Raw genomic sequence first — 27,960 nt, forward strand, 5'->3', positions numbered from 1 at the left:
AGGAAGCTGTAAACAGTCTGTCCCAGCTGATCTCAAGACTCTGATAGTCACACTGGCCATCTGAGAACACACGTTCCCATTCCATTTCAGTTCTTAGCTAGCATCCTCACTGCACACATTTCTAATACAGCAAACCCATTTAGACATTAATACCCATGTAGAGAACACCAATAATTCTCCCTATTAACTTGTTGGTTATTAACATATATATTTCTGGGATATTGGCTGTTTATTATTACTTAAAAGCACATATTAATTTCTTATTCTGCAAGACTTTATTCAAAATCTTACCCAATTCTTAAACTTTGCAACTACTCTACAAAGTATTAATAGGCAGTATTTAGGAGTATTTTGAGGCAAAAGTCATAGTTAATAGTTAGTCAAAAGTGAGAACATAGTGTGACCAGAATAATTTATGTAGTTACTTGAATGAATTAAAAGAAGCATTTTATGTCTTTCCTTGTATCATTAACTTGACGATGTTGATATAGGATTTAGAAAATAAATAGTAATAAGTAATTAAATACATTTTTGAGTGAGTAATTTGTTCGGTAATCTAATTACACTGTTGAAGATGTAATTTGTAACAAGTAATTAATTCATATATATATATATATATTTTTTTTTTTTAATAGAGTAACTTACTCAACACTGATAGTATAGCATAAATATGAAATGGATAGTTCTGGTCAGAGCCGGCGCCAGCGCAGAACTGATGAGGGGGCGGCTGAGGTAACGAAAGGGAGCGATGACGTAGCAAAAAGAAAAAAAAATGAAAAGAAAATGTTGTGCCCCATTCACGTATTTGTCAGACCATAAACAAGCTTTCCCACTACTACTACAACTAGAACACAGTGTTCACCCAGATTGCATTTGGGTCGTAAAAAAGTTCAGTGTAAATTATTATTATTATTCTGTTCTTTTAAACCGCAAGGTCTAGAGACATGTTTTTAGAAAAAAGTTATTTGAACTTGAGCGCTGTGTTTTGCAATGATGTATTAGGCCAGCGACACAATGGATGCGTGGCGTAAGCGTCTCAGCTGCGTGGCCTGTCCATTTTTAATTCGGCTCCCATGTTAACAGGTTAGAACTTGCAGACTGCCTGTGTGAGACGCGCGTCTCAGGAGCGACTGGAGGCGCGCAGAAAACGTGTGCATGCTAGAAATAGAACCGACGCCTATTTTTCATGCGACACGCAAGCGTGTTGGAAGCATTTCCAGGCAAAATATAATAGGAAAATGTTTATTGTCATAATGTCATTTTGTACACAAATACATATTAATTAATGACATTTTGATGTTTGAAAGTCTATAGGTTGACATAAATTCAGATATAAATGTAATTTAAAAAATAAATAAATAATGATAGATTTTCAAATATTGCACCTGTTAAACATAGTCTATTTTGCTGTCAATACTGTTGACGGTGTCCTTTATCAGTAGGCTTTATATTTATGCTCAACATGAAATCTAGATATTGTTGTCGTGAAGACAAGAGCCTGGTCTGTTAGCGGCCTCCCTCTATGTCACCTACAGCAGCAGCAGCAGCGCGCCAGCGCCGCATCGGCACAGTTCTGGTATGTAAAGACACAGAAAACGCGAGGCAGCCGACACGCTCCTGACACGCAGCAGAAACGGCACGCTCACGCCTCGCAGCCAGTGTGTCACTGGCCTTATGCGCGAGAAGCTGCCATGACCTGAGACTAGCGCAGCATTCAAGCACAAATTCAAAGACGTCAGTAGCGCATTTAGTTTGAAGTACAATGTTTGAAAAACAACAGTGGAATGAAAAATGCGTTCTGAGTGAATATCCCTACTTAAAGTTACTTCGCAAATACAGATGGCAGAGTAGCTATTTGAATAAAAAATCACATAGGCAACAAGTTTGAAAATGTGACATCCAGGATATAACGTCTTTTAGGCAGCAGTTTTACCACACTTGTGTCTGCTTTACAATAAAAACACAAGCTTATTGCGACCGATTCCCTGACATTCATTGTGACAGATTTAAGTTAGAACAACTTGAAAAGCAACAGACAATAACAATACAGCGAAACAATCAACTAACTGTGACCATCTAGCCCTCTATTAAACATTAAGGAGTTATCTCATCATACCTTTAGGTTACTCAGTAGTGCTACATTCTTAATTGAAACGCTTGCACAAAAAGTTTGTCAGATGTAACAATTAAAATTTGACTTTGTGAAATGGACTGTCCTAAATTGTTGCTATAGTAGCATCAGATTAGTGCTAGAAGGCATATGCATTTGGCAACTATATTTTTTAAAATAAACCATTATATTTCATAAATAAAATCTTTTTTCACACTCAACTTGAGTGAGGGGGCGGGATAGTCTGAGTGAGGGGAAGACGCCCAACCACACCCAAAACCCCACCCCACTCCACCAATTTTTTAAGATTTGCTAATGATTTATTTTTGCTGAACATTTAACAGTGTTATAAAATTTTTACTATATTTTACTAAAATCTAATATCAAAAAATCCAATATCAGTCAGTACCAATAAATATATAGATATTGTACTAATATATTGTGCATTCCTAATTTAATTTAATTAAGCACCCTTTCACTGTGACTAGAATATAGCTTGGCCTCTTGTACATTGTTGCCTAAATTTAGCAGAGCTGGAACGCTGTATTTGCCAATAAGCATTCAGGACTGGAAGTCTTCATTATAAACCAATATTTTAAATGTGAAAACATTCTGTTTGTTAGAAGCTAGCTGTCATTTTACATTAAGTCATCAGCTTCTGCTTCAAGCTGTAGGCAGTATGTTTGTCTTTAACCATGTATAGTCGGCCTTTGCATGATACCATCAACACAGATAAAAGTGCATCTGCTTAACTGTGTGACAGCAGTCTGGATGGTGGAGGGTTACAGGGGGTGCTCTTTGGATTAAACACAGCTGGCGGGTGTTTTGAGCAGGAGGCATCTTAATAGGAGGCACTATCCTGACCTCGCCCCTGCCACTCCTCTGGAACCACGCAAGGTGCCAGGGCAGATTAGTGACTCTGTGGAACTCTTACTGCTAGCTGGCACGTAAAAAGTACTTTCTGCTGGCCCCTGCTGGCTAGTGACGCCCACAGTCCTTAACTTCTTTTGACTTAAAATTATCCATCCAAGTTTATTAGAAGCCCCAGGAGCATCTGGGTCAAGACTGAGCTCACGTTAACAGAAGTTGCACAGCAGGAACACATTTACGAGACTGTAGAATGCACTGGAAACCAGACAGGACATGCTCAACACTGCAGACTACTGCTGCTTTTGTTGTGTCCCACCTGCACCTACTGATAGTAACAATAGTGACTATTTTATTTGGGGTTATTAGTATTACTAGTATCTCACTCACATCGTTTATTTTTATTATCTCTTACGTTGAAAACAAAAGGACCGTTTTGTGTTATTTAGATCTTTTGAACCCATACAATAGTTTTCTGTGATGAGGAGACCGAAATGTAAAGGTGTAATTTCCTCTAGCAATACCAAATAGCATTGCAAAAATAATGATTAAAAAGTAAACACTCCCCCGTTTGCCAGTTGTCAAGCTAACAAACCACCTGAACTTACTGAACTTGTTTGAGCCAATGTTGTGCTTTCTGGCTGATAGGGATGCAAACAGAGCAATATATTGATGCCATCACATAGTGATTTACTTATAGTTCAATAATGACAAGTCTCAATATTGATTTAAAAGCAATTTATGAATAAGAATAGAGTGTAGGTAGGATTGATCTTGGCGGACTATATGCTACGCTGTTGCTGCTGAAGGTAAAGTAGGGAGAACCTCATAGCAGATCTAGACAGGCGGTGCTGGGGAGGTGGGAAACATTTTAGAATAAAATTTAAATTAACAAAAAATACTATTAATCTTCTATACTGTAAAAAAAAAAATAGGTTACCAGATTCTGTACATCTTGATTTAAGCCAAGCAAGGAAATGTTTCATTTGAACATGAAAAGCGCTGTCTGTACCTCCCCCTCGCTGCTGTTATCCTCTCTACACTTTCACCATATGTCAGTTTTCTCTCTCTCTCTCTCTCTCTCTCTCTCTCTCTCTCTCTTCTTACTGAATAACAGTACCTTTAAAAAAGAAATGGAGTGGGCAAGCAGAGTTTTCCCGCAGACTCTCCTAAAGGCTACTGGGGAGAGAGAGCCATCTCCTCTCATCAATTCTCCATATTGATGGTATGGATAAGAGGGGGAGCTGTCTAGCAAGCCTACATATTTTATTACACAGATATCCCCCACTATGATGAATCTCTAGTCTTGGATAGACTCCAGCTCCCGACCTCCATTTGAGGGAGATTACGTTCTCTGATTACAGTGTGAGCTGCCTTAGACCCCTAGATAAATCATAGATGGTACCCCAAAGCAAAGCTTCAGCTATCTATTACAGTTAATCATTTATTATTAAAATCTGCTGAGTGCACATATGAAATGTGTTGGCAGACCGGAAGGAGTAGTAGAGAAAAAAAAATTGGGTGCTGTAATGAAATTTCCAGAACTTGAAGATTTAAAAATATGTGTGTGTTGTGTTCGTTAGTGTGTCTGTTTGTGTACTTAGAGAAAGAAGACAGAATGCAGTGAATAATAACTGCTTCCATGGGAAAAAAACAAAAACACAATGCCTCAGGAAAAAAGCTGTCAGACCCTGTTCCTATGGGTTGTTATTTTAGGAAACATGTTGCAAGTAAAAATATATTTTTTTGCTGTTACTTTTGAATGCATGATTTCCACGTTTTAATTCATGCTTTTGAGAGTAAATCAGAATGACACTTTAGCCCTTTCTAGTGTTAATTGGTTTGAAAGGAAAATAACGATAAAATACGCCTGTCAATTTAATGTGTTAATTTAATACATTTATGATATAAAAATATTGTGAAGCATATGGTAAAAATAAAAATATTGTATTTATCCCTTTTCCCATATAGCACTACAGGCTATTTGGCATTGCAAACCACACTTATAAAATGATTGTGGAGCCATTCATTGGATGCGTTCTCGGTTAAAAAAAACAGCTGAACGTAGCACAATAAATGTAGTCTCGAATGACATTTATAGTATAGCATCTTAAAAGTGTGTTGCTCATGGTGTGAGATGCTGGGGAAAAAAAATGTCCTAAGCCCTTTCGGTCCCCATCCATGTCCACATTTTGGTGATGCAATGCTGCATAGACCATTAGGTAGTAGTCTGCTTTGGAGCCAACATCAATTTGGGTGACATTCCCTGGCAAATATTGATATGTAATTAATTTGGATTTACTCAAATAAAAGTTTAATTTGCAGCCCGACTTCAAACTGTCTGCTTGCAGTTGCCCGTGAAGAGCTTTTGTGTTGTGCAGCCTCTCCAGAGAATGCAGTGAAAGCAATCAAATCTCTCTTTGCTTTCCTCAACAGGTGTCCGCGAGCTGTGAATATGTGTATGTGAATGGAAAAGAGACGCGTGGCTCCATGAACGCCCGGGTGATTTTCAGCTATGAGCACCTGAGTGCCCCTCTTGAGCTCACAGTCTGGGTGCCCAAACTGCCCCTTAAAGTGGAGCTCTCAGACAACAGACTGAGCTTCATCAAGGGCTGGAGGGTGCCCATCTTACCCGACCGCAGGTAAGAAACATCACTGATCTAAGCGTATGAAAATACTTGCACTCTGACTGCTTTTTATGCATACTGATTTCCCTGGTAGCACTTCTAATGCATGTTTCTTTTTATTTTGTTGCTTGTTTATTTCGATCCTCCTTATACTTGTGGGTGTTATGAGGGTGATAGAACGGTGTTATAGATTAATTAGTGGAGCTGTTAAAAGCTTTAAAGCTGGGTCACTAAGGGCTGTGTTAGCTACAATATGGTGATAGAGCTGATGCTGCATGAGACCCGAATGTCATTCTTCATACAGGCCATTTACTGTGATTTTGACAAATTGAAGCAGTGGTGTTGTCACACCATGCATGGCAGAATATCAGCACAGGCATTTTTTATGAGGAACCTCTCCAGAATTAATCATGATGGAAAATATTCTGGTAACTCGCTAGTATCATTATTGCTCCCTTACAGAGGTCTTTCTTTTTTGATGTAAATCTCTAATTAAATTCATTCAAATGGGCCATTAAAATGGAAATATGATCTGATTAATTTATGCTAATCCAATTTTTGAGCAAATCGTCAATCTACATCTAGCCTTCATGTAGGGCTGGCGTTGTGCCGCATCTGCCATGCAACTGAAGAAAAAAGTCAACCATTAGAAATTCAGAGGTAGAGGTTTATCTTTGGCATATTGGTTCCTAAGCAACATTGGAACATTTGAATATATCAGAACATATAAAAATCATTAATTGAAAAAACATTTATTCTCATCAACTATACAGTTTGTGTGCACATGTGTAGCTGCTAGGATGCATTTAGCTCATTAGATTAACTATAGATAGTGCATTAAGGTTCACTATTATCAAGCTGTTGTATGTAAAGTCTCTCAGTGCTGTGATATTTCAGCGTTTTCCCCCGTTTTATATGGACAACACACACACAGTACAAGTATGTTGTTACATTTGCATTTGACCTCAATTTGAGTGCCTTTGATTTAGCTTCCTCCCAGGACCCGAGATCTCCAAGGCTTTGTTCACACATACAATCTCTGTGTGATCAGCTGAAAATCTGATTTGTCTTCCAGTTCCAATCTTTATCCCAGTGTCTGCACTGGCATTTTGCAAGCGAAGAAATCAGATCTGGTAAACTGATCTGGTTAGTGTAGTAATGACTTAAGAGTCAGCATGGTACCAAAAGACATAAGCTGTCACTATGGAGGGAAAGAGAAGATGGCAAAACTGAATATTTGGTCTCTGTTCACATTCATCCTGATATCACAGTGCTGAGCTATGGTTCATAAGACCTAACAGGGTGCCAGCGAATCCTGGTGAATCTCCTTTCAGTTTCTTTTTATAAATAACTTAAAAAGAAATATGTTCAGAAAATAATCTGTAATCTCTGCAAGCTTATACATTTGTGTGGACAATGCTAATAGCAGACTAGTCTGTTTTTTCACCTACAAAATCATTTTTTTAAGAGACACTAATAAAATTAAAGTGAACATGAAATGGAAATTGTGTAAAACACACACACATGTTGGTACAGTATAGGTGATTTACAGGAATTATCCATAGGCATAATGGTTTTTATTCTGTCTAGACTATTTTCTATCACCTTATCCTACACCTACAGTAAACATACCCCTCACACAAAACTTTCTGTGCTTTTAGATTTTAAAAAAGTCTTGAATCTTTGAATCTTTTGTAACATTATAAATATTTACTGTCTCGCAATTAAATGCTGAATAAAAGTAATGATTTCTCTACTACTACTACAACAACAACAACAACAAAAACTTTTCAAATCAAATCACTTCTATTGTCACATCACCACAGCACATGGGCCTTCTTGGGAGCTTGCACCAGATAGTGCAGAAACAATTTACATATAGACATACAGACTTAAACAGGAAAATGTGCAATATACACATACTCAGACATACTTACAATTGGCAATAAACATTATACACAGTATGTAAATAAATACTACTAGGAAATATCCAGTATATTATGAGTTAACGATTTCTTGTTTGTGTGGATAAAGGCCATTGAAGCCTCACTGATGGATCTGTGGGGAAAGGAGAAAAGAAAGGAAATTGCATGAGGCAACACAAGCATCAAAGGCATTTCTGTATTGTTTACACATTCATGCATATTCTGTGTATAAAGCCACTCATTTGTTCTCTTATTCATAGTGAATTTCACATGTAAGCAGAAAGGAGCAAATTCAGACACAGCAGTTCAGCTCTGTTTAGTGTCTTGATGTTTCTTACATTCCATCCCAAATGACTTTTTATTTTATTTTGAAACCCGAATTAACCATTCACACTGAAACGTATTTTCATACATATGATTATGATAAAAAAAACTAACCAGATTCGAATACACCACAGAATACGCTGCCTGTTTGAACAATCCCTTATTCTTATTTCCTTTCCCTCTTCCCTTCCTTTAGTTTTATTTCCTCCTCTGCTCTGTCCATTTCATTCCACTACACTGCCCAATGTTGAGACGTGTCAGTGGGCAGGTTTCTCGCATTGGCCTTCTACACAGATTGATCGATATAGCTCACTAAACAGGTGAAACAATTATGTATCTGCAAAACTGGACACTGATTTTTATTGGATGAGCGGCTTCCCGTGCATGAAATCTCCAGTTCTCCCAACATCTTAATGAGTTCAAGCAAAGCTCCACATTTGAGGTGTGTTCTTCTGCTCTGAAACTCTTATTAACCTGTATGAGGAGTGCAACTGTCCTCAAGAACACAGAGTGCGTCTATCTGCTAGGTTCAGCACTCTTCAACTGATGAAAGAGCCTCTTGTTTTGCACCTCCATGGCAACAGAAGCCTGTGTTTAACTCAGAAGAGAGCAAAGTACTGATCAACAATTGCTATCTACTTTCATGAGTCTTCTCCATCTGCATTTGTGTGCCTGTCAATCTTTTGTCGTTGCTGAGAAGTAGCAGTGTGTCTCCTTACATGATAACGCATCGCTTTACATTCAGCTCAATTTAAGCTAATCGATGGGCAGGACATGCTTTGTCAGTCAGAGGCAGACAGCTGTCTCTACAACTCCTGTTATCTGATTAATTAGTTATGTGTGTAGAATGGATGAAGTGGCATTCAGCTTTGAAGATCCGACCATCCCTTACCCTGCTTTCACTAACTTACTTCACATGGTGTCATGCTCCTGAGGGAGCAGATGAGATAGATTGAATGTGATGGTATGTGTGAGGCATGCAAGAGGCACTGATGCAAAACCTCCTTGAAACAGGTCTCCGGATGCTGCACTTTCTGATGTTGGAACTTCTAACAAACTTGGTGGTGGGAATTCACTAAAATAGAATGTTGTTCTGCATGCATTGTCTATTATTTTAACACTCTTGAAATGCAAATTAATTAGGTAATTAGACAAACATGGCAAGAAACATTTTTGCTTTGCACTTTTTGTTTTGTTTTGTGCTTTGCTTTATGCCATAACATTTTGGGCAGGTTCAAAATAATGTTTTGGGATGCTGGATCAGTCAATTAGATTAAAGACGGATGATTTTTGATCATTTCATCCTTTATAGTTTGCTTACTCCACCTTACTCCAAAGAAAAAAAAGAAAGTTTCCTTATAATCTTTAATTAAAATGGAATAACTTGCTCCACCTCTGAAACATCTTTTCTTTTCAGCTATCTAATCATTTACAAATTTATGTTAAAGTGTACTACAGAACAGTATTTTTTTTACACGTGCACATCACCTACTAAACAGAACTTTGAATTCACTATTATACGTTTACACACAAAAAAGAAGTGGTTCCACATATGATTATTTCTGTGTTTTTACTGAAAGGCAAATGTTCAGATCATCTGTTAGTCTAGCCTCATTTCACTATATTAGTTGTCATTTAAAGTTCACTAAACTTGAATGTTAACTTAATAGCAGTGGAAGACCAATATTCTTAGCACATTTAGGACACTTAGCCGGTGTGCCTGTTCTTCCACATTATGATTCGTATCAATGGAATTTAATTGAGCACAAATTTCTTTATCTATTGAAACTCATAATGACCTCTCACTCATCTTCTCAGAACGGCCAGAGACAGTGATGATGATGATGATGATGACCGTAAAGTGAGCAGAGGATGTACACTGCAGTACCAGAGAGCCCAGGTTAAGGTTCTGACCCAGTTCCACACAACCTCTAGTGAAGGCACAAACCAGATGATCACTATGCTGGGTCCTGACTGGCAAGTGGATGTGACAGAACTGGTGCAAGACCATCTGAAGGTGGTGGATGCCAGGGTGGCTGAGCTGGTGGACAGGACGGTACTCGTGGCCAATGAGCTTGGATCATCCACTCTGAAGGTAGAATATAAATAAGAACAGTTAGTATAGATACAAGATTGATGAATTAATGTGGGGGGTAGGTTTATGGATGAAAAATGTGTTTTGGTGAGCTTTCAATACCATACAACAATGCAACTATATAACCTACAATAACATTTTACTATATTACATTCTCTTCATCTAATATTACTGGACACTGGTCCTTTCTTATGGTTTTATACCTGCCAAAACATAATACAAAGTGTCTTAGGGACAATTATAGTCTCATACTGTACAGGGACAATTATAGTCTCATACTGTATATTCAAGTTCAAACTTTACTTGTATAAATTTTTCTGGTGTTATGCTTTGTACACTGGCATGGGGACTTATTTTTATTTATTTATTTAGTATTTTTTTATTATTCATTTGACTTTTCTGTTTTGATGTTTGCTGGAACTTTAAATGGATTTGATCATTTCTGCTCATCTCATCCTTTCTCTTTTATTTTGTGACAACAATTGCTCTCAGCTCTCAGCAAATTGTTTTTAAATAGACAGATTCCTAATTTAAATAAATTTAGTTTACACATAAAATCATAAATTCTTTGAATTTATCAAGTCAGCTCCGCTGCCTGTCTTTATCCTTTAATGCCTCTTTAGAAAGCTTTTCATATGCATATTTAGTCCCAGTAGGCTATTCAGAAGCTGGGGTGTTTGGAAAGAGAATTATCTGTGTGGTATAAAACTTCAATGGCGTTTAATTGGGGGAATCATTCTTGAAAGTTTTCTCTCCATTGAATCAGCAAACAATCAGTTCATTGTGTCCAAACAGAGGGAGTTTTGATTGTTCGTGACAGCTTGATCACACCTCTCCAAAAGTGTTGTCTGTTGTTTGGCTTCAGAGAGTGTCTATTTTTCTACAGAAACAAATTTGAGCATAAAAGAAAAAGTTTGGTAATTAAACTAGGGGAAACTGCAAAGGTCATTAATAATTAATGGCCAATGTAGAATTGGTATGTTTTCACTGAATGTGAGCTGAAAATAAATGAAACTGAGCACAGAGCATCATTTTCATCCTTACAATAAATAAAAGTATGAATAGTGTTGTTTATAACTCACAACAGGTTTTTTTTTTAGCTTATTTGGTTTGTATTTGATCTTCATCTGCCACAGCGTTCATCCTCCACCCATCACTATGACCTAAACACAAAGATGCATAACCTTATGCTTAGAACGTCTCTCACGACACATTGTTTTTAGGATCTTATGAAGAGCACAAGGTATTCTTGACCCATTCTTAGCATTGACTGAGCTGCAGTGGGCCTGGGAACCCATGTACTTACTTCCTTTGACTTAATTGGCTTTCCAGGTCCACCAAGTAACAGTAATTAGGTTTTGGGGGAATAGGCAGACCCTTTTTAGCCTTTGAACACACTCTATTCAAGCATCCGAAGCTCAGGTTATAATGCAAACATCAAAAGCTGGTATATCAGCAAGTATAATAAAACTAATTGCAACCGCCTGGAAACCAAACAAACGAGCCATTCTGGAAAGAATTTGTTTTTAGTTCCCCTTTTTCTATCGGTTATTACTTTTCTCTCTCCTTCAAATGGCTTTATCTTTAAAGCCTGCCTTGAATGCAGGAAATAAAAAATGCAGGAACAAAACAGTTCAGTTCAATTATACATTCATCTGCTTTCCCCCCCGGTATACATCCCCTTTTCTGCCGGAGGTAAGTAGATGGGATTTTATAGGACTGGATGGCCAATGAACTGTAACAGCCCGCTCCAAAACATTAGTGCATTGGGACACAAACAATGTGCATTTGGGACATGTGGGTTGCAAGTCTAGGCTGGATTAGGAAAAGCCTGGGTTCAGCTCCCTGGTGCCCATCGCTAGCCAAGAGAGCACCATGTGCTTCAGTGAGAGAAAACTGGAAAATGGTTGGATGGGATTTTTATGCCAAAAGATGGCTGAGAATGGCCACTTCACAGGCGAAGTAGAATCAACAGCATGCCTAGCTCATAAACCTACAACAGCGTCGAGGGCTTTTAGCTGGAGATGGGTAATTTTGAAGAGGCAAGTAATAGCAGGTCGGATGAAAATGTTTGCTGCGGAGCTTGGAGATTTTTGAACACCATTAAAAGTCATTATGGGCTTTATTGGGCTAAATTATCTTGAAAAATTATCTTTGCTTCCTTCTGTGTGGTTAAGTGTAACTAGCTCTGCTGTGATTAAGCCAATTATATGAAGGTAATATTTTTGTTCTTTGTTTGGAATAGCTGTAATTGAAAAGAAAGATTATGAACTATTAATTTTGACATATGCGGATGGTGTCAAAGAAAAACAAACTTCAGTTTCTGTCAACATCTTTTAGTGTTCTTTACTAGTTATAATTCTTTAAACTTCTGTTTGTCATGGAGAGACTGAAGAGTTGGCCACTGGCAATGGTTCAGTCTGTTTTAAAATTCATCCAAGCTCTATGTACTTCTCCATCTGATTATGTCTGTCTTGAGGCAAAAAACGCTCCACGTAGGCTGGTTTGTTTTTGTCTTGCAAAATGCGAGTTCAAGTTAATCTTCCTGAATTATGAAAAGTAAAAACCATCCCTACATTGCAGCTTGTTTTATCTAACATGGTGCTTTGTGGCTCTTGGGATTGCCAGGGTCTCATGGTTCAGCCAAGACACACAGAAAAAAAAGGAATGAGAATATCTGACCCTCCTAATCGTGCCGCCTCACTTGACTTTTCACTTGGTAAGTCACTGGTGACCTTTAACAGTGGTGGGAGGTGAAGAAACTGTGACATAATGGGTTTGAAGTGTCAGGTGGAGGATATATGTGCAGGCCGAGAGCTGGCCGTCCTCTGGAGAAATGGTGTATTTTCCCATGCTTCATACTCAGCGGGCTGTGTCTTGAGTACGTGGGATTATCCACTAAATGTTTCTCTTTGTGTCTTCACTCCTCCCCATGCTTTATTCCATTTAGGCTGTCTTTCTTACTGTAAAATATCATCATGTTTTGCTGGTTTCAGGTTGAATCTCCATTGGCAGTGGAGGCGGTGCTGGGTGAAACGCAGTTCTCTGTGGTAGACGATAAGGTGTCCATAGTCGAGCTACGTGTTCATGCCATCTCAGGACTGACACTTAATCTTCAGCCAAGCCCTGGTAACAGCCATACCATGGTTGCCAAGGCAACTGGCCTGCAGACTCTCTCAGCTCTTAAGCAGGTATAGTTGATTGCTTCATTGTTTTTCATATCTTCTACAATAAATGGCATGCCGTGTTGCTTTCTTGGTGGTATTTTGTTAAATCCTCTGGTATATTCTTAGATCAGAACTTTTTTATGACAGTCTAAAGTTGTGAATTATTATTTAACCAGACTGAAGAGTCTCCTTAAGGTTCTCAAGATAATTTTTAGAACTAACTGTAGTGGTTTGTTTTATTGTGCAAAGGAGGTTTATTATTATTACCTAAAATGAAACCAAACCATTAAAAAAAATACTTGATAAAAAAAAATAATACATTAATACATTTAAACGTTTTAATTCATAGTTGCCAAAAAAAACTTTATCTTTTAAAGTATTAAAATAACTAAAACTACATAAACTAAAATGAAATACTATATAATAAAATACTATATTAACAAATACTATATAGACATTTAAAAACAATACAAATACAACAAAACAAAATTACTTTATTACAATAAAAGTGAAAACAAAAATTTAATAAATATTTAATCAATAAAATTGTATTAAAAGCTTGAACAAAAACTATAGTATATCAATACTACTGATACTAAAATAACACTGGTCTAAAGAATTCTACCATCCAATAAACTTGACCAAGCAGAACCAGCTGATCAACTCTAAAAACCCATATAGAACCATCAATAAACCACCTATAAACCATGTAAAACTATCTTGAGTTTTTGGTTGTTCTTGTTGTTGTTTTCTTTTTTCATTTTAGCTGAATTTTCATTGTATCATCGTTATGAATGAAGACCCACTGAAGATGGTCGTACAAAGTCGTATATTCTGATTTGAAAACCTAGAATATTGAAGAAATTAATTTATAGGCTACAGAACACAACATACAAATGTGTATCTTCACATAATGGTCTAAATATAACAGTGTCATTCATCATCATACCCTCTGCAGCTGTGTCCAGAAAAAAAGTTCTAACCTTTGGACCCTTGCTTTAATTACGCAAGTGACATTTATGTGAAATTCCTTCTTGTTGCTCAGGATCATTCTGCTCGTGAAGAGTTAAAGTCTGGCTGAGTTTAGCCTCATATTGATGATTCGAGTCTCAATGAAGGTTATACACCATCAGCAAATTAGCCTCAGTTCAGTCTTCCAGCCAGCCCTCACTGCTTTAATAAAGCCTTGTTTGGCATTCAGACATATTCAAATCTCCTTTAATATCAGCACACCAAATGAGCAGGCATCTTGCTTAATAAGAAGCCACCGCCACTTCTGTTCTCTGCCGTTCTGGAGTGTCATCAGGAGAACTTTGTGCGGTTGCTGTATAATATTTTCAAAGCATTAATTGGAGCACATTGGCTCACATTTTCTAGCGAGGACCTCGTATGCTGCCGTGCTAATTTATACAATGTCTTGGGCAGGTCACGGAGCCCCGGTGCGAGAGCTTGGGGCCCTTTTTCTTGCTCTGTACTTAGCCTGTGGCCAACATCCAACATCAGATGAGGGTGGCTGCTTTTAATTCATGCATTAAAATCCAGCGGTTCTCCCCCGCTCTCTGCTTCACCACCTTTGGTTTTAATTAGCGTAATGTATCAGCCTAAGTGCTTGTGGAGACTGTGCTATAAACATCACTGATGACCCTCCTCCTCCTCCCCCACTGCAACATTTCCATCATTTCAATCCTTTAGTGCACTTACCTACTTCACCTCTGCAGTCACAAAATAACTAACTTTGTGACCATTTGTGCCTGCAGTGCGTTACATTCCCTGGTAACATTTTACAGTTTAATTTGAGGGTGTTAGTTAATGCATTAGTTATCGTGAACATTTAAGAACAACTATAGCATTTATTATTCTTTGTTCAAAAGGATGGATACGATGTAAGAATTTGTTAAAAGTGTAGTGACACTTTAGTTTAGGGAGCAATTCTTACTATAAACTAACTATTACCTACGGCTTTTGTGTCAAGAAACTCCTAATTTGCTGCTTATTAATAGTTAGTTAAGGTAGTTGTTAAGTTAAGGTATGGGGACAGGATTAAGGGATCTAAATATGATCACGCAGAATAAGACATTAAATGTGCTTTATAAGTATTAATAAACAGCCAACATTTTAGTAATATGCATGCCAGTAAGCAACTATGATAGTTAAAATAATTCCAAAAGTACAATGTCAAATTTAAGATAAAATTAACCTATATTTTAAAAAGTTGCATTGTTATTTAATAAATATATGAGGTCAAACTTTAGCTTGAGGGCCTGTTCTCACTATTCACTACAATTTAACTACAACTTTTGCCAAGTTTAGGTATTGGGTAAGATTAAGGGATGTAAAATATGGTTGTACAGAATAAGATGTTAATGTGTGTTTTATATGTACTAATAAACAGCCGATATGCTATTAATGTGCATGCAAATAAGCAAGTAGTTAATGTGGGAAGTGGTCCCAAATTAAAGTGTTATATTATTAGCTGCTAATTCAAGTATGTTGATAATATATCGAATTGTTAATTTATCCAAACTAATGTATTTAAACAATATCGGTAAAGATGAATATTCTCCTATATTAATAAGTTTTGTCACTGTTGTTCATGATTGCATTAATCTTAACAAACTGAACCTTCTTGCATAACATGTTACTGATTTTCCTGTTGTTTCTTTTAGATTTTAGATGCCCCTTTCCTTTGTCTCACCAGCAGCCTTAAATAATTGATTTTGCTGTATGCTGGTGTAAGCGATTATTCTGTTTCAAAGTTCCAAGTGTCTTGGATGCTTGAACATTTTACTTCTGTAGTTTGTTACATACAGTGAATCCAAAATTACCTTCAATATAGATCTCAAACACTTTTAACCGTTAGAAATTGAATGGCATATCCATGTAAAAGTTATAGTGTCATCTCCCAAAGAATGAAGCTTCAAGAATCAAGGGCCATTCGTGATTGATGCCATTTTATTTAGTGGCTAGAGTGATCTTGAAAGGTCTGCGAAGACAACGTCATTTTCAATGTATTATTCAGATCATGCATATCAAAGACTCTCTTCATCTTGACAAGCAGCGTTGACAGAGCCTGAGCACGAATGTCAGAACAACCTTGAAGTTAGTGATGCGACAGAAGAGTTTTTTTTACAGCCTCACAACAGGCCATTGCTGACTGGAGGCAGATAAATACTTCTCTTCCTGAATATAAAAGCAAAGCAACACTTCATTTCTGACTAAAAGCACTCTGGCAGAGTGGTTTCGTTTTGTCTGCCTGCCAACAGGTGTAAGGTCTTGTGCTGTTCCTTTAGCAGAGAGCAAAGCAGGAAGGCAACTGTCAAGCTTAAGCTTGTTATGAGGTGACAATAAAACACAAGTGTCGCACCAGTTCTGTTTCCCCTCCGCCAGTGTTTCTAACAGTCAAAGCATGAAAGCTCTTCTGATGTTAGCTGCATGTTGCTTGCTCAAGACAGTTGTCTTGTATGGACCAGTAAACTCAGGATAATTAATACTTGAAGGTTTTTGGAGTCAGGAGAAAGTCAGGAGAGATAAAGATGATAACACTTACAGTATTGATAATCTCTTTGTTGAAAAGAGAAAGGTGGTTAACACTTTAAAATAGGGAACACATCCACTATTAACTAAGAATTTTCCCTCAACAAACTACTAATTTGCTGCTTATTAATAGTTATCGAGGTAGTTGTTAAGTTGAGGTAAAGGATTTGAATAAAAAGATCTAAAATATGGTCATGCAGAATAAAGCATGTATATGTGATTTGTAAGTACTGATTAACAGCTAAAAAGCTAGCAATATGCTTCTAAGCAACTGGTTAATAGTGAGAATGGGTTCTTAAATTAAAGTGTTACTAAAAGTTGTACAACATTTTAGCATTTATTGAAGCAGTGTGCTATACTAATGCTAGCGCTGATGTTGCATTAAGAATCCCCTAATAATTCCTAAGTAGGGTTTGATTTAAAAGGATCCCCACTTGGCATAGCACACCTGGAGCAGCAAATTGACAATGTATAACACCATAAAATTAAACAGCATTGCTTTGTTTGAATGTACTGAAACATTCAGTATACCACCCAGCTATGACTTTAGAGGCTACTCAAAATTATTTTGCATCAGTGAGTGCTACACATATTTTTTTTATTAAAGCGAGTGTAAAGTTCACCCAAAACTGAAAATTTGACTTTTTCTCTTCAGTAGATCAGTAAAGATTTTTAACTAAAACCTTGATGCTTGGTGATAAAAAAAAATGCACAAAAAAAATACATTACAGTAGATAAAATTTTGCTTACCGCATAAATAGAGTAAGAAGAGATGACTGATAGGACAATAGTGCACATCCCAAATATTTTTGATTTATCAGAAGGTTAATAGTTAATAGGAAATACTGATTTCTTGAGTCAGGATTACCCATACTATAGACTGGTGTGTTTTATGTCAAAATACCAGTGAATCTGATGACCAGAGTGCACAAAATATTTGATGAAAAATCGTGAATCATGATTAAAATTAAAATCATGAGTTGCCAAAAGATTCCCACCCCTAGTAGCTACCCATTTTTCAGAATAAAAAAAGCATATCAAAGAACACAAAATGAATATATCTGGCTCTCGACGACATATTGAGGTCTTATGAAGTGAAACAATCAGTCTGTGCAAGAAACTGAACATTATTTAGCTTACAATCTTTCATTTTGTGTTTGTAGGAGGCCAGTCTGTCCATCTGGGTTTACTACAGCGACAATACCGCCGCCCCCCTGAGTATGTATGACCCAAAAGACTATAACCTCAATGCCACCACAGCAGACGATAAGGTGGTTACAGTGGCTCAACAACCTCAACAGCGGTGGCCAGTCATCGTGGCCGAAGGTGAGGGCACAGGAGAGTTAGTGCACATGGAGATGACCATCAGCGAAACCTGCCAGAAGACTAAACGCAAGAGTGTCATTGCTTCTTCTCCTGTGTTGGTCAAAGTCCGCTTTGGACTAGATGAGGACTCTGAGGAGGAAGCGGATACAGTGACTGAAAAAGACACTAGAATACCTTCCAACACGAGAAGGCCCGCTATCGATTCCAGCGCAGGTGGTGGAGGGTATGAGCCATCTAATGAGCAGCCTGCAAGTGTGCCCATTGATTACTCCAACTTTCCTACAATAAGCAATCCAGAGGAACCAACCGAAGAAGACGAGGAGGAGGATGAGTTTGTGCACAGTCCCCACAGCATGACCGACCTGGAGATCGGCATGTATGCTCTCCTCGTGGTGTTTTGTTTTGCCATAATGGTCTTTCTTATAAACTGCATTGTGTTTGTTTTGAAGTATCGCCATAAGCGCATCCCTCCTGAAGGCCAAGCCAACATGGACCATTCCCACCACTGGGTGTTCTTGGGTAATGGGGAACCCCTTCGCACCCAGAGTGATCTCTCGCCTCAGACGGTAGAGAGCCCCAGCAACACCTTGGAGGCGGTACAGACTTGTTGTCATGGGGACCACCACAGTAGTGGCAGCTCCCAGACTAGCGTACAAAGCCAAGTCCACGGCCGAGGAGATGGCAGCTCCGGAGGTTCCACCAAAGACCACGGAGAGGAAGCCAGCTCACCGACCTCCAAACGCAAACGTGTCAAGTTTACCACCTTCACCCTTCCCACTGAGGATTTACCCTACAACTCTATCCCCATTGCCAACGAAGAAGACATTCAGTGGGTATGCCAAGACATGGGCTTTCAGGATCCAGAGGAACTCCACGACTACATGCGCAGGATAAAGGAAATAGCCTGACCGGGCTATGTGCTTTCTAAAGACATTCCTTTCTATTTTTCTCTCTTAATTTTCACTCTAGAGGAGGTACTTTTCACAAGAAAAACAACCAAGGCCTAGTGTCTAGTTTTGTTGGGGTTTTCTGCACAGTGCTGTTTCCCTTACACATTGACACTTGTACGAACTAAAAAATATTCATGACGCTGCCAAGGAAGCCAAAGACGAGTCTTAGGGATTCTAGCAAAAATGGCTTTAGCGGTGTGTATGATTGCTGCTTAGCAGAAGGGTGACTGTACAATCAAACTGTACAAAGTTGTGAACACTGATATCAAAATGGATTCCTAAAGTAATCAATCATGTGTGGGTCACCCTACTGTGGATATGATCTTTCTCAGAGGAATGCCTGGAGTCTTGGCACTGTGTCCATTGTTGTTTTTCTTCTTCTTCTCTTTTTTAATTCAACAGATTCTTCTCCAACAAAGAGGCCTTTGAAGTGCAGATTCTACTTTTGTCCCAGATTTGTGTTTAAGATGGATCATTTTCATGCCATTGTTGATGTACCTGACACAGACACTGTCAGAGACGTTCGTGAGAACATGCCATGGATTCTTTCTATCAGTGTTGGAAATGTTGAATGGTTTTATCCCCCTGCCATTATCTTGGTTCAACACATGCCTTGGTTGCTGAATTAGTTCTTCCGCTGTCTTTGGTATTTCATACTCATTCTCAATCTGGATGCCACCTCTTCTTCTCTCACTGTCTTGGTTAAGTCTAATGCCTTATTAAATGGATTTCATTTGTCACAACCTCGCTCTATGCTGACACCACATTTGTTCACATTGGTATGGGTCAAAGTGGGGCAACTCTATAGAAGTCTGTATCTCAATTAAAAACGTGTCGGCATGGGAAAGGCAGGAGCTTGTACATTGTGGAGTTATCTTCTCCAACATTCCTCTGCATGAATGGAGAATTGGAGGCACAATTAGCGTTCTCTTTTTTTTTTTTTTTTTTGTATATGTTTGTATTGTGAGAATTATCTAATCATAAATGATAATAGAGGACATATCATGTTACCATGCATTACATGCATGTGCCAGACCCTCCCTCCTGTGTACATACCATGTTCAGTACATAACGACTGCTGAAGCTTAACTCTTGATTACTCCGTTAGCCTGAGGAATAGGGAAGGCAGATGCCAAATAGGGACCCGGCAGCCGGATACTTGAATTTCAGTGAGGCTCTCTTTTCTCGTTCTCTTTTTCTGTATCTTTACTGATCTCACCGTAAATTCCCATCCAGGCGGTAATAGAGTTAAGATCTCTGTTAAGGATAAAATGCTATGCAAACACACTGGAGGGGTTGGTTATTGTGTTGAAGTAGATCCTCCCCAGATATTGATATAGCGCCACGGTTACTGTTATTAATATACCAAGAAATATCTCAAAGCTAGATGTAACATCTGCCACAATGTAAATCACAGGTTTTGGGGTTTGTTTATTTCTTTTTAACTTTTGTTAAAGAAAATGAGGTAGCACAGTAGATCAAGCCCGAAATGTTAAACATTTACTAGTTTTGAAAGGGGTGAGCTGGTAACAGGTCTAGAACCTTTTTTTTTTGTGGTGAGGCACAAAAAAAATATCTGTATTGCTGCTGACCTATCACAGGTTAGTTTCAGGGTTACAGATATGCCCCCCCCCCCCCAAGTTTCTTCAGGACATCAAAATTCACGCACTGTATTAACTGTTTGTTTTTCCACTGTGCTGTATTTGAGACATGCAGGATGTACCCATTACTTTGTTTTAATAGCTTATTAGTCATTTTCCTGTAACTAGGAAGGAACACCTATATTTTGTTTCTTTGTTTTATAGATTTTATTATAACATTTTTTTTTAACTCTAGTTTAAAGTTAAACTACCTAGTTTAATAAGGGGTCCTTTGCACTCCAGATAAGTTACAGAGAACTTGTTACTGACACCTCTCCACCTTTGTCCTCTGATTTGTAACCTCCTCTGATGAGTAAACCCTCAGTCATGATGTGTGATGAAATGATATAACATGTCAAGGTATTAGGTTTTGATAGCTGGAGTGTTGGTCAGTGGTTAAGTTTGACCCACACTTGACCTTTATGGAGGCTCAGAACTGAATGTAAACTTTTAAACCGTACCTTGACGATCAAAATGAACATAATTTCCACTGTATTATTAAAGTCTTCTGATGGGGTACGTAAGACTCAATATGACTACTAGCAAGTCTCTGGTAGCAGCTAATACACTTTTCCGTTTCCTAAAATTATTTTACTAAGTGTAACATCAGTATCAGGACATTTTAGGTTTCATATTGATTTCTACTTTAATTTGATGTATGTATGTATATGAAACGGCATTTGCGATATCTGCGCTTTCATTTTTCTTTCTCAAGAGGAGCTGCTACTAGGTCTTTGCCTTGAACACATGCAGTGTTGTGGTGTAGATTTGAGCTGTACTCTCTGACCTGCTGAAGCACGGTACTGTCAGCCATGTGCTGCCATACCCTTAATGTACAGAGCACTGTTACAATATCCTGTATCCTCCCTAAAAAAAACAAAAAATAACTGTTGTATTTCCCTCCTTATATGTAAGTATTAAAGAAAATACAATGCATAAACATGGTGTTGTGTGTGTCTGTCTGTGTATTGTGTTTTTTGACAATGTACCTTGTATTATATTGCTGTGTCCAAACAAAAGCTGTCTAATGAGCCTACTGAGCTGTCTAGACAGCTGCTAATTTATTTATAAAGACTATTGCTGTTTGTTAACAGTAATCAACAGAAAACAACAACAACAACAACAAAAAATATTATCAAAATTGCTGTTTTATTTTATAATAAAGACTCATAGCGCAGTGTTTTTACAGAGCTTAAGCCACTCATTACATTTTAAAAAAAAATTGTAAAAACAAACATTTTATTTATTCATTTATTTATTTAAATGTGCACTGATTCATTTTCTTCAATAAGGTGATGTCTTTGGAAATTAATTGTTGTATTATTATTATTATTATTAGATTTTCCAATAAAACAGCAGTGGTACTGCTACCTCTAACGCATTCTCATCCCAAGGCGTCATATACTGACCCTCTTGACATTTCGTCAACATCCTACGCATATGGCACCCTCTAGCGTCAATATGAGACACAGATTATGGGTTAAGGTTAGGGTTAGGGTTAGGGTTAGACCGCTAGGAGGCGCCTTCTGGCCCATTTTTATCTGCTTCTAATATTGACGCTAGAGGGTGCCATGTGTGTAGGATGTTGACGAAATGTCAAAAGGGTCAGTATATGACGCCTTGGGATGACAACGGTCTGGTACCTCATGACAACGTACAGCCAGGGGCGTTGGCTTGGGAGGGGGGGGGGGGGGGGTACCCGGGGCCCGAGGCCCGAGGCCCGAGGCAGTGGGGGGGTCCCTTAGAAGTCAGTTTTCTATACATACATATACATGCACTAACATTTGTATAGCATTTATGTACAGATAAAAAGTTCCTGTGCAAAACTAAACTTGTAGTTAGACACTGGTTTGGTATATGGTTTGGTGCTTCTGCTGCGGACCTGCAGTGGATCAGTTAATGAGAGACAGGAGCTGGAGTTAGCCGTGATATGAACTAGGAAGACAGGGGAAGAGTCATGTCTTTCCTTAAGAAAGGAAAATCAGGGGCTCAGAAGATTAAAAAGAGAAAGGCAAATGAGGGCAAGCAGTTGCTCACTCAGTTTTTTGAAAAGAAAGGTGAGCTCCAAATGCATCATTGAGCATTGACATTGTTTTAACATAAATATCTACTCTTGGAGGAGTTCTCCCCAGAGTCAAAGTTTACATGAAAACACTTTATATTTCCCTCCATTGTCAAAATCGAACAACCCCGAAAACACAGATGGTTAGTGCCTATCTTACCGCATTGTTATGCGAATTAGCTCGCCCACGCTCTTACATTAAGATTGTTCTCAGTCTAATGCACATCTTAATGATTGAAAAAGACTTATTTTAAAACATAATTCAAAGACTGAATGTCTAGTTTGGTGGTTAGTGTACCCTGTGATTCTATAGACTGCATTTATTTTAAACAGACAAATAATCAGCAATTAACTTTATTTACAAGCAATCAAATTTTTTTCAAAATTAACTAATTATGGCCAGGTGAAAGCAGTGACAGTGAGGTGGATGTGACAGTGAGACAAGGTGAGCTTCTAGCGGAATTACCTGTTTTAACACTTAGTAATTAGTAATTAATTGTTAAGAGGAAATAAGCAAATGGGTACATTGTTATTGTACACATTTAAACTTTAAAGGGATAGTTCACCCAAAATTGAAAATTCTGTCATCATTTGCCGCGTTTCCACCGAAATTACCTGGAACATTTGTACCAGGAACTTTTTTTCCCAGGAACTATTTTCCCCCCAGACCTGTTGCTTTTTGCGTTTCCACCACGATGTAAAGTACCGGGAAGATTAGGCAAATAGACTGATGACGTAGGTCTGCGAGTGTTTCTCAATACAAAGTACGCTGATTTTGGACGTGCATCCTCGGTAGTGTGGACTTTGTGCATTTGTCTCGGGAGTGTGATGTCCGCGACGACGCAAATCCGGTAAATCTGCAAACAGCAGCGTACTTGATAACTTCAGTCAGCTGACCATGGCTACTGCAATTTTCCTCTCTGTATATTTACAATAAAACGAAATGGGATATAAAATACCAGTGCCTCCTTTCGTTTTCATTTAAACATAATAACAGCTGCAGAAATGTGCTTAGTTCAGGGAAATGTGTATATATGCAGCCATTACAATGAAACTAAATATTGTATAAATTTGCCTTTTTAATTCTCATTTTTACATATAGATAAATTGAATACAGACCAAAGATAACCTGTTAGATTTACCCAAAACGAATTATATGTTATGTTTAACCAAAGAGACATCAGAGCCAGCGGCACAGATCAGAAGGTCTAGCCGAGGTGAGGCTGCTCTCGGTGGATACATGATCACTGAGCTCTCGCTGATCGCGTGGAGCTCACATCTCCGAGATCTACGAAACACAATTTTTAATAGGCACTGTCTTTATAAATTAAACCACAGATTTGAGTTTTAAACAACTACATTTTCCCCTGAAATACTTTTAAAATTACATTTCATGACACAATAACAGTAATATTTTGAAATTGATCCAAATAAATGGTGGTTGAACCCAGCCAATGCTGCGTGAACTCAACCAATCAGGATGATTAGCGCCCAAGTCCCACCCCCGAAAGTTCCAGAACTTTGAAAAAGTACCACCTCACCAGCAGGGACTTTCTGAGGAGCATTTTTTTATCTGGAACTTTATTTAGTTCCTGGTTCCTGTGGTGGAAACACACCGAGTACCAGGCCAAAGTCCCTAGTTCCTGGGTAAAGTTCCTGCGGTGGAAACACGGCAATTTACTCTCCCTCAAGTTGTTCCAAACCTGTATGATTTCCTTTCTTCTGCTAAACACAAAAGAAGATATTTTAAAGAAGATTGGTAATTAAAAAGTTGCTGGTCCCCATTGACTTCCATAGTCCGTAGATTACTTTTTTCAAGTAACTAGTAAAGTAACGCATTACTTTTTAATTTATAAAGAAAATATCTGAGTTACTTTTTCAAAAAAGTAACGTCAGTTACTTTGTTTTCCCATTTATTGACTGACATGAGTCATGTCCCCATATTGGGAGAAATCAGAAGTACAGAGGCCTAGTGTGTGCTGTGTGAACATGATGTAGTTCTAGACTAAATGTGAACCTGCATTAATGAAACTAATTTAGTATTCATCGAAATTAATATAATATTTATATGACTCAGAATATGATGCTAACCTGCAATAATTAAATGTTAAATAACACAAATGTATTTAATCCCATTTTATTAACTAATGTCCTTGCCGCTGGCCTTTAATAATCCAGGTCAACCATACCAATAAGCAAAAATGACTTAAGATAAACTAACAATTGTAGTTCATTGTTTTTGCATTTTTTTAATTGCTGAAGAGTGTTCTTCTCCTGTGTTCTACTATACAAATGCAAATTTAATTTTCGTTCAGCCTGAGGTTTATTCATTACACTTTTTGTTGTAAAAGGGCTTTTACATTTGCTATAAATAGAACTTCTCAAATTAAAAACAATCAAGCCCTGCTCGTATTTAAAAATTAATGCAAAAGTAACGCAAAAATAACGCAATGTGTCACAGGTCGGGGGAGCCGTGGCACCGTGCCGACCGACCTCCCCGTTAACCCCTTGGCAGTGCCCTTCCGAGGAGCTACCCCACAGCCCAGAGACGAAAGACAACAGAGTAACAATTTAAAAGACTTTATTATCTAAATAATTCTAAAACTGGAGACTGCTCTGAATGTGGATGGCTGGTAGGTATCTGGACACCAAGGCCAGGTCCGTTGGTGGGCGAGTATGGCACTGGGGGAAAAGCTCTCAAGTACAGTGGCGCAGATCCTCACTCCTTGTGGCCGTTCTGTCTTTTACGAAGGGGTGGGCGCAGAGGACTCGATGAAGGTACTATTTACCGTTGATTTCTACTTCCCAGGATACGGATTCGGCTAGACGGGCTAGGCACCACTACAGGAGGCGGGAATTCTTCCGAAGACGGGCTGGAACCGACAAGGGAAGGACAGGAAAGTGGCAGCACTAATTCCACAGCAGCAGTTGGACGAGAGTGAATGCGCTAACGTTAAGCATCTGTTCCACAGGGTCAGCCTGGACCGCGGCCGGGAAGGATCATCGGCTTGGGCAGAAATGGCACTACAGTAGGCTCGGGACAGCGTCAATGTGGGTAAGTAGCTGTATCATCTATTCTTCGGCTTTTGTGTTTCAGGATCAATGCACCACCGAAACGGCCTCGGGCTCTGGACTGGGGCTGTTTGGTATAACTTCAAGAGAGCGTACTCACAATGGGCGTTCAGCTGTGATGGCTCAGCATATAGGCATCAATGCAACAGCATAAAGAGAGGAGACATTCAGAACGTTCAGTGTAACTTCAAGAGAGAGTACTCACAATGGGCATTCAGCTGTGGTGGCTCAGCATAGAAGACAGCGCTTTAGACTGTGGGGACTCCGCATATAGGCATTAATGCAACAGCATAAAGAGAGGAGACATTCAGAACGTTCAGTGTAGCTTCAAGAGAGAGTACTCACAATGGGCATTCAGCTATGGTAGCTCCGCATAGAAGACAGCGCTTTAGACTGTGGTGACTCAGCATATAGGCATCAATGCAACAGCATAAAGAGAGGAGACATTCAGAACGTTCAGTGTAACTTCAAGAGAGTACTCACAATGGGCATTCAGCTGTGGTGGCTCAGCATAGAAGACAGCGCTTTAGACTGTGGTGACTCAGCATATAGATGTCAATGCAACAGCATAAAGGGGGAGACCTTCAGAACGTTCAATGTAACTTCAAGAGAGAGTACTCACAATGGGCGTTCAGCTGTGGTGGCTCAGCATAGAAGACAGCGCTTTAGAAATGGGCGTTCAGAATGGGCGTTCAGCTGTGGTGGCTCAGCATAGAAGACAGCGCTTTAGACTGTGGTGACTCAGCATATAGATGTCAATGCAACAGCATAAAGAGAGGAGACCTTCAGAACGTTCAATGTAACTTCAAGAGAGAGTACTCACAATGGGCGTTCAGCTGTGGTGGCTAAGCATAGAAGACAGCGCTTTAGAAATGGGCGTTCAGAATGGGCGTTCAGCTGTGGTGGCTCAGCATAGAAGACAGCGCTTTAGACTGTGGTGACTCGGCATATAGATGTCAATGCAACAGCATAAAGAGAGGAGACCTTCAGAACATTCAATGTAACTTCATGAGAGAGTACTCACAATGGGCATTCAGCTGTGGTGGCTCAGCATAGAAAACAGCGCTTTAGACTGTGGTGACTCAGCATATAGATGTCAATGCAACAGCATAGAGAGAGGAGACATTCAGAACGTTCAGTGTAGCTTCATGAGAGAGTACTCACAATGGTCATTCAGCTGTGGTGGCTCAGCATAGAAGACAACGCTTTAGACTGTGGTTGCGTTCAACTTAGATGCTTGGATCCTCCGTCCATCGACACGTTGTCACTGCACTCTTTCCCTCGCTGCAAACACTGTACTTCGCCCCACACGTGCAATCACCGCAATATCACTCTCATTAATTGTGCAAAGTTCACCAGACACCGCAGTACCACTCCAATTCCCAAAACTAGAACAATGTTCAAGTCCAGCGAGATATTTCCATGCAGGTCGATGGCGGACATCTAGTGAAACACAGCTTTACTCCTGATAACACAGTCAAGGATGTTCCTCTACGGTCTCCCTTGTTTTTCTCACTACACAAAGTAGAACACTTATCTTTCAAGTGGTATCTCCGTTGTATAATCCTTCCCTCCTCAACTCCACTGCCGGTAATTCATCACCACATGCACGGATTCGCTGGAAGAAGCTGGCCAGATGGACTAAGCACGTCTTCCCAACACTGCACTTGCTGATTTTTCCCAAGAAACTCGCGCCACAAATTATCAACGTCACAGCTTAAAACACACACACTCCTGTAGAACGCTGCTTTTATCTGTCTCTCTCGCATATCACTCGCGTCTTTGTTCTCCTCCCACAGGTGCGGCCAATCTCTCATAATTAATGTGAGCTGTCTCAGGCTCATGCGCACTAGCCACCGGAATCGAACTCGGGGTTTCCAGAAAGACGTCCGGAGGGGGGGGCAAAAAGAAAAGTTCCGGCTTTTAGTCACCCCGTGACATCCCCCCCCTACCAATGGGTTCTAGTCCCTAGAACCCCGGACCAGCGCCCATTCACCATACCTCGCCGGTGGTTGTCCCCGATTGTCACCCTGTGAGCGTCGGGGTGGTGATGGCGGGGGTGGTAAAGGTCCACGGTCCGCTACGGGTTCTGGTTCCTCAGGAATCACCCCACAGCCTATTCTTAGGGGTTCAGGCATCCCAGGGGAGTCGGGACCGTCCTTGCGGGTCCCGGATAGTTGGGACAGGGCCGAAGCAAGTTACGGTGTAACACTCTTTCGGGGCCCGGCCTCCCCTCTGGGCGGAGGACGTATACCGGCTGA

The 27,960-nt window shown here is 39.2% G+C and overlaps 1 protein-coding gene across 2 annotated transcripts in view; it reads left to right on the plus strand.

The window, feature by feature from the left end:
• The window catches only part of LOC132140877 (transmembrane protein 132E-like), a 338,156-nt gene extending 316,651 nt beyond the window's left edge, over window positions 1-21,505 (plus strand). For both annotated transcript variants that reach the window (XM_059549926.1, XM_059549925.1), the window contains exons 6-9: window positions 5,414-5,619; window positions 9,672-9,948; window positions 12,945-13,139; window positions 17,813-21,505. In XM_059549926.1, the coding sequence (XP_059405909.1) occupies window positions 5,414-5,619; window positions 9,672-9,948; window positions 12,945-13,139; window positions 17,813-18,883 (1,749 nt within the window). In that variant the 3' untranslated portion in view covers window positions 18,884-21,505. The remainder of the gene's footprint in view (window positions 1-5,413; window positions 5,620-9,671; window positions 9,949-12,944; window positions 13,140-17,812) is intronic.
• The last annotated feature ends 6,455 nt before the right edge of the window (window positions 21,506-27,960 follow it).

The sequence above is a fragment of the Carassius carassius genome, chromosome 5 (genome assembly GCF_963082965.1).
Source record: "Carassius carassius chromosome 5, fCarCar2.1, whole genome shotgun sequence".
Taxonomy (NCBI): Eukaryota; Metazoa; Chordata; class Actinopteri; order Cypriniformes; family Cyprinidae; genus Carassius; species Carassius carassius.